Below are 11,141 nucleotides of genomic sequence, written 5' to 3'. Positions count from 1 at the left end.
TGGTAGTAAGAAACACATGGGAGCTCTTCAACCTCCTGTAATTCGTTACAACCCTAATGATTTGCCTCTGGGCTCCACTCCCCAAGACCCACCATTGATAATTAGCTAGAGGAAAAATCCTAACTACAACCCAGTTAGACACGAAGCTGCAATTTGGATTGTAAATTGCATGAATACCTTCAGCCCACCCACACTTATCATTGAACAAAGCATTTACGGTAGAGTCATTAGCTAAATTGCAAAACTGAACTAAATACCAGCAATTATCTGTTCTCCAATTAACTTTCAACCCATTAATTAGCCTATCTACTTTAACTAAAATGCAAATTAGAGCAAGAAACAGGGGCCAGAGCCGAATTCGTACCAGGATACTCCACCCTATGCGCCGTCTGCGCCTCCACATTTCTATATCATTTTAGGTAGCATCTGATATGGACAACCATCTCATTTGAATTAATTAGATTTTTAAATTTAGTTTATTATTTAATAAACTAATAATTAAGAAAATAAACTAGTTAATTAAATGATGATTGTGATATACAATGAGTCTTTCGCCTGCATTTTCTTGGGTTTTGCAAATTTTTCAAATGATATAGCTGTCCACATCAGATGTCACCTAAGGTGATATGGAAATGTGGTATAAAAACATGGTATGAATAACATTACTCTATTGCATATTTGTCATTCTTGCCAAAATGTAAGAGTAAATTCAATACACTATATGAAATAATTATTGATATGTATATGATGTACAGAATCTGTATTATGTCATGTGAAAGCGTATAGCATCTTGGTTCACTAATTAGGGTTTAACTTTATATACTAGTGCTCGCTTTAGTAACCAAAAAATAGTATATGATCATTTTAAAAACATTTCAAGTAGGATACCAAACACAGAGCTAATGAGCCATTAATTAAATTACGTGTTGCTAAAAGTCACTTACTTTTATGTTCCTTAAATTAGCAAAACCATTATGTACTTTACTTGTATTATAAGTAACCGACTATTTGAAAAAAATTCTCTTTCCAATGAACCTAAAAAGCCCTTATGAGTATTGATCATCTTATCATTGGATTCAATACACTCGAAGTGAGCCATTAGATTACGTGTTACTCATTGGTTGCTCACTTTGACGTCCATCAAGTGAGCCAAACTACAAAATCGTGTGCTAATAAAATACTAGTTATATATGGGGGAGGTACATTACACAACATTAACCAACTTACATTGTGTATGTCTAGTAGTACACAAGTAATTTTCCAGTGTACTTAAAATATGATTATGTGACGTTATTATTTTGTTCAAATTATAATATATAAACTTAAATTTTATTAATATATTATAGAAGTGCAACATATCAATCTTATGGTTTCCTCTCATCATGTTCATGATAGACTACGTGCTTGCACCCATAAAAATTTCTTGAAGCACACAATTATTTCTTCTCTTTTTTGCTCATTTTTTCTTTTGTTTGTTTTTTCGGCAAAAGCAAAAGAAAAGAAAGATAAAAAGTAATGAAAAAGATGTTGGTGGGGACGTAGCGACGTTAACAGTTTACCGTGGCTCTCTGAGGAAAGTATTTATATTTTACGGTGGGGGCGTATGGGTTCTTGCAGAGTTTTGCTTAAAAATCATCTGAGGAATTTTGTGACAAATGATTCCCACAAATTTGGGTCTCCCCAAATGATCTTTGGGAATGTTGAACTACCAGGGCCCTCCCCAACCCAACCCAGAAAACCCTATTCACCATCTTCCTCCATTAATTCCCACATTAATTTGTTCGGTCGGATTGAATGACTCAGAGCTCTGAAGTTTCAAGCTACCTTCTGTTTGGTGAGAGAGAAAGATAGTTTATTTTCATGGCTTCCACTTTTGCTGGAGTAGGCATGTTACAAGAGGTAATTAAAGTCATTTTTTTTCCTTGCAAGTACATATATTACTATAATATTACTGCAGAGATTATCACTTCCCTCCCTAACTTTTTACTGATCGTTATCCACTTCGTCTATTCACCATGCAAATCCTTTCCTTTTTAAGAAGGTTCCCAAAAATTCAACTCTCTGATGCTGTAGTTAGAACTATCTCAAGTTCTAATTTATTTGAATATTACTTGTTACCTTGTGTTTTCAATTTTTGAATGTTCGGGCCATTTTCTAGCACGTTTGTCTGTTCGGTGTCTCATCCGTTCTTTTTTTGATTAAAAGTTTGTAACGGATTCTATCTCCACATATTTACGGGACATATTTATTGGTCTTATTCATGAAGCTGTGAGTTTGCATCAGTGATTATGAAATCTATTCGTTTACTTGTTTGTTTGTTGAATTTGTTGCTAGAGTATGAGCTATCCATCAACTCAGTTTGCCACGTCAAGACAAATGGGGATATACGAGCCGTTCCGCCAGGTTGATGTGTGGAAAGAAACCTTGAGAGGCTCTAACACAGCTGCTTCCTCAATTATAGAAGTGGATTCTGGGATCGAAACCAAGGTGAAGAACATAAATGAATCTCTTGGTCCCTTTTTCTTCAATGTTAGTTCAATTTATTTCTTCTAATTGAGCTTCAATTAATTTTTTGATTTTCTTCCTCTAGTTTGGATTTGTTTCTCATGAATCCATGATGCCTTCTGGAAATGATCATGAACCAAACAGATCGGCTGATAAGGTGATATAGCTATGCTCTCCCCCACTGTCCTTGTTTCTTAATTAGCAAGGCAACATATCTGTGTCATTTTTGTTATTCATTCATATATCTTATCAATAAAAAAGAAGACCATACTGTCATCAATGCAATTTTGGTTTTTTTTGTTATCATTGTCATGTAAATTGATTCTGAAGTGCACATATTCACAGGTACGGAGACGGTTAGAACAAAATCGTGAAGCTGCACGTAAGAGTCGTATGCGAAAAAAAGTGAATATCAATCACATACAAGTCCTTATTTATTGGTGCATTTCTTGCTACATCCTATGAAGTTATTTGAATGATTTGATCTTGTACTACCACAGGCTTATGTTCAACAACTCGAAACAAGCCGTTTAAAACTAGCACAGCTGGAGCAGGAACTTGACAGAGCTAGAAAACAGGTGAGTTGAAAATCACCATTCTTCATCTTTGTTCATGTTACCAGATACATTTGTTTCCATATTAGTCAGAATCAAATTGGTATTCATCGGATGAACCCGTGACTGCCTGATTTGCAGGGTGCCTATGCAGGCAATGCATTAGGTACTAGTCATATGGGATACAACGGAGCTTTGAATTCAGGTTTGTGATTCTGAGCTCCTTAAATTGTTGAAAAAATGTTTCCCTCAATGACCTAACGATGTATTTGTTTTCGAGAAATTTTTAAGTGTGTTTCGTAGATTATTGTGTTTATAGTGCCATTTTGTTAATCGAGTTGTGGATCTTGCAGGGATCACTACATTTGAGATGGAATATGGACACTGGGTTGAAGAACAATACAGACAGAATGTTGAACTCAGAAATGCACTGCAAGATCATGTAACGGACATAGAACTGCAGAAACTCGTAAAGGGTGCCTTGAACCACTACGCCAATCTTTTCCGAATGAAGGCAGATGCAGCAAGGGCTGATGTCTTCTACTTACTGTCTGGCATATGGCGAACATCAGTTGAACGCCATTTTCATTGGATCGGAGGATTTCGCCCCTCAGAGCTGCTAAACGTAATGCTTAACTTAGTTCACATCATTTCTGATGAGTTATAGTGCAATATTTTTTTCATTTAAGTGCATAACATGCTGCTTATTGTTTCGTTTATTCAGATTGTGTTGCCGCAGCTTCAGCCAATGACTGATCAACAACTTTTGGATTTCTGTAACCTGCGGCAATCGTCTCAGCAAGCGGAGGATGCTCTCTCGCAGGGAATGGACAAACTGCAGCAGGCATTGGCACTCAGCATAGCAGCTGATCAAATGAGTGGAGAAAGCTTCGGATCTCAGATGGCTTCTGCACTTGAGAAGTTGGAAGCACTAGAGAGCTTTGTCAGCCAGGTGATGCATCAGATTCCAATCATAATTTTTTACAATTAGACTCATAATTGAAGGGTATTTAATAAAATTGGATAGATCCAATACTAATTGTATTTCTTGATTATTCTCCAAAGGGTCTAAGAAATTGGGTAATATGTAAAAATATAATGGTTACTAACTATTAATCGAAAATAGAACTGAGTAGCACTAAACAAACAATAAGCCGTACATAAACAAATGTTTAGTGCCCCTTGAGTGTCTGTTTCAGTTCTAATTTTGATAAATAAATTAAAAAATTAAAATTAAAATTAAAAAAAAAACAAACTGTAACTCGAATTGGTTCCATTTGTAATAAGCAATAATGCAAGAAATTCCTTGTGACAATTCACTCCTTGACAGTTTGATGAGGTATATTGTATGTTTCTCTTGTCCATGGCAGGTAGATCACCTTCGGCAGCAAACACTGCAGCAAATGTCTCGAATCCTCACAACATACCAAGCAGCGCGAGCCTTGCTTGCAATGGGGGAGTACTTTCACCGGTTACGTGCCCTCAGTTCTCTTTGGACTGCTCGTCCCAGTGAACCAACATAGTCATCTGCAATGTATTCTCCGTAGTTACATGTATTCTTTTTCCATTATATTATGAACTTATATCTCCCTGTTTCAGCAGGTGTAAATATGTAGAAGCTTAATGATGAGGGTTACCAATTCAAAACATATAGGTTTCAAGTTATGTCCAATGCATGTAGCATATACTAGTGTCTCAAGGGTAGGAATCATTTGCTCGCTAAAACGCTTTTCTGTTGTTGGGTGCAGCATTAAGGTTTTTCGAGTTATTTGATTGTAGCCAGAATTGATGTATTATTTGGAATTATTTATGTATATGCAAGATTACGAGGAAAACTTAGCTGAAACCTCCAGGCAACAATTTTCTCTTTCGCACGAGAAGAGAAACAAACACAACTAGTGCATACAGCCTGAATGCGTAGTCATGATCAAAAGTTTATAATATCATCATGAAAAGTTGAACTCGACTGTACTAATTGAACTGAAAAACCAAGTCCCTACCATACCAAATTAAACCGGACCATACCATTGATGCGAAAATTATCTTAACACACAAATTAACCCCTCTTGTTGTCAATTGTAGTAAATAATGTAAGTAGGGATCGTTCTAGGCTAGGGATTATGAGGGATTACTAAAACACTTGAAACTGACTTAAAAACGTAAATTTAAGTTTAAAACACCAAACTAGACTCAAAAGATGCAATACAAACTAAAAAGACTCAAAACAGCTTAAAACAATGAATTTGACTTTAAACTGACTCTAGGGATGGTTTTGGACGAAATTAGGTTCTAACTTGACTCAAGACACTTAAAAACACAAATCAAAATAGATTTTGACTAATAAAACACTTTAAAGTAAAGGGGGATTTGATTTTAACAAATTTGAAAACAAAACAAACAGATTGTAAACTAAAACAGATTTTGGACGAATTTGGGTAAACTATGGATGATGGGCTAGCTAGAGGGTTCTTCTCCACACATGACATACTTGCACATAAACCAATTTTCAGTTGTTCTTTCGATCAATCATGAAACTCAACACCCCAGGTTAATTAAGTCCGCTTAAATTAACCTTCAAGTTCTCCTTAAGTTATTGAATTGGATGGGAAAGCGCATACAACAATTCAAGCATTCTTCAAAAGTCCTTTACGTGAACAGCACAATAAAGATACAATTAAAGATCATTAAGCATTATGAAAACAATAAGTATTGACGAGGCATTCGTTACTATGATGAGCATGAAACTCCTGCTAAGAATTCATTTAACGCGATCGTTTATAAGCGACATCCACTACTTGTGAATATAAGTTTGTAACTATTAGGTGAAACTTCCTTATACTCTAGCATCATATTCATGCATGCAAACTAAGTGTGCACTCTTAATAAACATACACGAATAAGTTATCAATCAAGCAGTTAAACAAATTGAATTCACAACTTATGAAATCATAACTGAAGGTAATCAAATCATATTGCAAGCATGAACATGGTTTCGAATTCCCCCCTAGCTAAGGGGGGTTTAGCTCCTCATACTCATAAAGTAAAGATAAACAAATTTAGATATTGAAAACAAAGAATGAAAAAACCTAAAAACGCTCCAACAATCCAACTTGAATGGCAAGCACGTCCAAGGGTCCTCATTCTTCTCTTTGTTGAGGCACAAGGTGTGGTTTTATGGATGAGTGGTAAATTATGGCGGTGGATGGATATAGGTGAGTTATGGTGAAGGGTGGATGGGTGGATTGTGTTCTCTCGGCCAAGGAATGAAAGTGTAAGTGTATGGAGTTGTGAGATGTGAATGTAGTGTCTTTTGATGGATCTTTTTCCCCCCTTTTTGTTATGGAGAAGGGTGGATGTATTTATAGGCTAGGGAGAGGACCACCATCTAATTAAGGTGGTAGTGGTGTATGTTGTGATAATGAGTGGATGTAATGGGTGTAGTGGGTGAGTGTTATGGTAATGAGTGGATGTAATGGGTGTAGTGGATGAGTGTTTGGTAATGAGTGGATGTAATGGGTGTAGTGGATGGATGTTTGGTAATGAGTGGGTTGTGGTAATGAGTGGATGTAATGGGTGTAGTGGATGAGTGTGAGTGTTTGGTAATGAGTGGATGTAATGGGTGTAGTGGATGGATGTTTGGTAATGAGTGGATCAACACACTTGCACACAAACATGTTAATTTCTAGCCTTCAAATCTTCAAAAATGTCCATCCTCATGTCTCCATGCTTGCATTATCCAATTTTGGCCAAAAAATGCTCCAAAATACTCCAAATAGCACTTTGTTGCTAACTTTGTTATTTGAATCTACAAACACACGAAAATAGCTTAAAGTACTAAAATAACTAGAATTAAACTAAGTAAATGCCAAGAAACAAGCTAACTAAGTTGTATAAATATGCTCCTATCAACCATACTAGTGGTTCTATTGCGTCATCTAGTGGTGGAAAGACTACTATGATAAACTCATTCCTAGAGTCTTGTGACATGTATTCATGCAGCTATCGAAGGACTAATATTCAGGTACGATCTTGTAGTTTTCCAGTGGAGTGACATCCATGGACACTTTCTGGAGAAGTCTTCCATATCCTTTTGCTACAAATAATTGTTGCTCTTGCCTCTTGACAATCAATATTGCAAATTTGATAAGCTACGTTGACACGCCCCTATCCTCATATCTCCAAATACCAAGATGGGCACGTGTTGACCAACACCCGAGGGTGACAAAGCCATATTAACCTGTATGCAAGTGATATCGGTAAACGAAGGTAAATAAAACATGTGTATATAAAGAAATAAACAAATGCGGAAACGTGTACAGAGTATACAACTAATCAAGAATACTGTGAAAGAATTAATATAAAATGGTACGAACAAAGGAATGGGTCCTACACTGAGAAGACTCGAAGATACCTATGTGGAAATGCCCTGACGCCAAGATCATATGCTTCGATTCTAAATCCTGAAGAGGGCGCAAAACAAAAAGGTAAGTGGACCAAAGTTTATAATAATAATAACAATAAGAAAACCGTTTTTTTTTTCTGAACATGCTAACCCTCTGTTTTGAAAACACATATAATACTACATAATAGGATTTTCTAAAAACTCTACATGCTATAAAACATCCGTACGATAAAATCATCTCTAAAAGTGATAACGAAGCGCCCAAAGGCAGAATCTCATAAATCAAATCAATGATGTACTCAACTAGGGGTATCATAGTCGCCCGAATGCATAACCATCACCCGAAGGTGAAGTTGTACGATAGTGGGTTACGCCAGTGAAAAAATAGGGTAGGTCCCATCACCCGAAGGTAAAGCTATATGATTCTGGGTTACGCCATAGAACAAATATAACATAACACACCAACACTAGCCATGGCTAGTGAAGCTGTCCAACACTGATTTTCACCAATGAAGCTGAGAGTATGTAATAATATCTCACTGCTCCTCGATTACGTCCTATGGCCATAGACATATACATACTTAGGTTGTATGTATGTATTGTACAATCACCCACTAGATAAGCACCAAAAACATAAATTATAATCTTTCCAAATCATTGGAGCTCAAAGCATCAATTCGTAAACCATAATAAATCATATTCGTAAATCCATAATATTTCGTACTCGTAAATCCAATAATTCATAATGTTTCATAAAACATAATTCCATAAATCATAAATAATGCATAAAATGTAAAATCATGAAATCATAATTTTCTTGAATGCATAAATAATGCAAAAAATGTAAAATCATGAAATCATACTTTTCGTGAATGCAAGCCTAGCATTTAATGAAAATCATGTAATTTAAGAAGGGGTCCACTCACAGATACTCTGTCGCCGAAGAGTTGTGCAAACTAGAGAGGACGGGATCGCCACTAACAAACACACCTAAGCACATAAAGGGAACAATTAGTAAAACCCTACTAAAACAATTAAATTTGGGAATACAGACGTCAAATTCAAATTCGGGACGTCGAAAAACCTAAGGAGGGACCTTGGGTTCCCTCATGCGCCGTCACAAAGCGGCGGCCTGGGGCCACGCGCCATCGCACTCGTCAAGTTGAGTCATCGGAAAGTTGACCGGAAAAGTTGTGGGGGCACTGCAACACCACACGCCCGCGAGTACGGTGTACTCGCCTTGCTTTTTGGAAATTTTCCAAATTTTCATCCAACTTCTCGAGCCATTTTCGAGCTCGATACAATGCCAAATTGAGTAATTCTGGATTCTCTATAGAGTTAGAAATATAGGGAAGAGATATATACCTTTTCGAAACTCGACGGAGGTTGGAGCTGGCAAGAAAAGTGATTGTAAAGTGGTCAAACGACCACAATTTAGGTTTTCCAGAAATTGCACAGTGACTCCCATCAGCTTTTCCTTGCGTCCATATGTGGTTAACACCTAAAACTAACCTAATCTAACAATAAAACATGATCTAAAAGGTTCTAGAGGGTTTACCTTGGCAAGAGGCGGTGAGAACTCGCCGGAGAAGGATTGCACAATGACTGTACACAGTGCAGGGAAAGAGAAAAACTTAGCGGAGGGGTTCTTCCATCGATCCTGGGTTCATGGGGATGGAGATGACGCTTTCGTTGTTGTTGTTTGTTGTTTGTTTGAGTTGTGCCCTCGGACAGGGTTGTTCATAGAGAGGGGGAGAGATGAGAAAGAGAGATGAGGAGAGGGTTCGAGAGTGGACAGGAAGAAGAGAGAAAGTTCACTCACGAGGAAGAGAAAAAGAGAGGGAAAGAATAAGAGAGAGTGTGGGCCAGGAGACAAAACAACAAGGGTGGGCCCTTCTGGCACACCAAACAAAGCAAAAAAAGACGAAACGGGAAAATATCTCATGGGACGTAAAATTACCAAAATGCCTATATTATTTTGTATTCTGTAAAATCTTCGTTTTAACTTCAAATTCAATTCCGCTTGCACCCACGCGTTCGTAGCGATAAATACTATAAGGAGACGCTAACATATTGGGTTATACATCTCACGATACAAAGATCAATAAAAGTCAATGATTTTGCCTCTAAGGGTATTTTTGTAAATTCACGTTTTTAAATTGTGAAAAAAACATAATATTTGAGGACAGGTCATTACATTCGTACTTACTATGTTCATGTCTTGATGCAGCGCTACTCGAACAAAGAAAATGGACAATAAAGAACCATGAATTACCAAGCTCTGTTTAGTCGGAACAAGGCAAAATAAACACTAAAAAAATCTGTTGAGTTCTGAGAATTCCTAGATTAAAAGTAATAAAAGAGTACACTTTGTTTTTTGAATTTGATTTCCGACAAAAACTACATTTCACATCCAATGATAGAACTAGTTAAGGATACTAGGAGCAAATGTTATATAGAAGTCAACAGCCCTTACTTATTAAGAACATTAAAACATAACCCATACAGCTCCAAGTACAAGCGATCCACCAGTCCATGTAGGCAAGTGTCATCCTATTTGAAACACGTTTTCATTAAAAAAAAATTGGGCATAAGTAATATTTTCTTGATGATTATATCGACCGATCCAGTGATCCATATAGGCAAGTGTCATCCTATATGAAGCATACCTCCGTTATAAAAATTTGGGAACGAGTGATCTTTAGAGCAACTTCACCCATGGAGCCCTCCCCCCTGGCAATCCACTATTCAATTCACCCTATTGAACAGTAACTGCCTTAAATGAATAGTAATTACCATTAATGAACAGTAATTGCCATTTACATCTCCACCCTTGGAACCCTCCCCCCTGGCAATAAGCAATAAAAATAATAGTTTTTTATGTTTGTTTAAATAATAAAAAATTACAAAAGCTATATATCTCTCTCTCTCTCTCTGACACAAAAAAAATAAAAAATTACAAAACCCTCGGGCCACAGGCCCGTCGACTCCCCACCCCCCTTCGCTCGACCTCCCACCCTCACTCGGGCCCTTCCCCGCTGGATTTGCTCCCACAGGCCCGAGGGCCCTTTCTCCTCGCCTGACGCCCGAGCAACCAGCAAGGCTGAAGTTGCTCTTATAGTTAACATGTTTGTCTTCATGAAAGCTATATGGTGAATCTATTGACTATCATTGACTAAATGCCAACTCAGCAGAGTTGGTTGTAATATGGTACTGCAACAGTTGCCAACTCAACATAATTAGTTTGGTATTGCTGTGCTTTGAAAAAGAACTACTTCTGCTGACTGCTGTGCTGTGAGAATAAGCAAATGTGAAATAAAACAGCAGAGTGTTTGGTAACCTTTTTTGTAAAAGTGCTTTTGGAAAAAAAGCAGTATTGTAGTATTTGGTAAACTTTTATGTAAAACAGTTGTGACTCTGTGAAATGACAAAAAATGATATAATACTAGATGTGCTATTAATTTAATTTTCTTAACATATAAAGGTGAATTCCTAAATATACTTTATTTTTAAAAGAAAAATATTTATAAAATTTATCTTAAATATTAATTAGTATGACAAACTACTTCAATTGAAATATTTTAGACTGAATATCTAGGATTCATTAGTACAATATTGTCAATGTACTTGAAAGTAGTCTAATTAGATGCATTCATCAATTATATTTGTAAAATAAAACA

General features: G+C 36.6%; 1 protein-coding gene and 1 long non-coding RNA gene across 3 annotated transcripts; one reads left to right on the top strand and one right to left on the bottom strand.

Annotated features, from left to right (window-relative positions):
• The first annotated feature begins 1,611 nt into the window (after positions 1–1,611).
• On the top strand, positions 1,612–4,894 carry LOC103441613 (transcription factor TGA7-like). 2 transcript variants are annotated; one of them, XM_008380296.4, is made up of 9 exons: positions 1,612–1,899; positions 2,335–2,487; positions 2,591–2,662; positions 2,851–2,910; positions 3,006–3,083; positions 3,201–3,264; positions 3,413–3,684; positions 3,784–4,011; positions 4,430–4,894. In XM_008380296.4, exons 1-9 carry the CDS (start codon positions 1,861–1,863, stop codon positions 4,580–4,582), a joined length of 1,119 nt encoding a protein of 372 aa, XP_008378518.1. In that variant the 5' UTR covers positions 1,612–1,860; the 3' UTR covers positions 4,583–4,894. The 2 variants fall into 2 exon arrangements, with proteins under 2 accessions (XP_008378518.1, XP_028962968.1); XM_029107135.2 differs by lacking the exon at positions 1,612–1,899 and adding an exon at positions 1,965–2,204.
• A 1,090-nt stretch (positions 4,895–5,984) lies between these two features.
• LOC114826365 (uncharacterized) lies at positions 5,985–9,251 on the bottom strand. The gene is made up of 2 exons (XR_003775176.2): positions 8,388–9,251; positions 5,985–7,519 (listed from the first exon to the last, which is right to left on the bottom strand). It is a non-coding gene; the product is annotated as an uncharacterized lncRNA (long non-coding RNA).
• Between the last annotated feature and the right edge of the window lie 1,890 nt (positions 9,252–11,141).

This window comes from Malus domestica, chromosome 08, assembly GCF_042453785.1.
Source record: "Malus domestica chromosome 08, GDT2T_hap1".
In the NCBI taxonomy this organism is placed as follows: domain Eukaryota; kingdom Viridiplantae; phylum Streptophyta; class Magnoliopsida; order Rosales; family Rosaceae; genus Malus; species Malus domestica.
This window is presented reverse-complemented; position numbering and strand designations above follow the sequence as displayed.

Bases quoted from the DNA above. Each gene is read 5' to 3' on its own strand.
- LOC103441613 (XM_008380296.4), top strand. From the start codon at position 1,861: ATGGCTTCCACTTTTGCTGGAGTAGGCATGTTACAAGAG. The intron at 1,900-2,334 runs GTAATTAAAGTC...ATTTGTTGCTAG, and splicing joins GAGTAGGCATGTTACAAGAG to AGTATGAGCTATCCATCAAC. The intron at 2,488-2,590 runs GTGAAGAACATA...TTCTTCCTCTAG, and splicing joins ATTCTGGGATCGAAACCAAG to TTTGGATTTGTTTCTCATGA.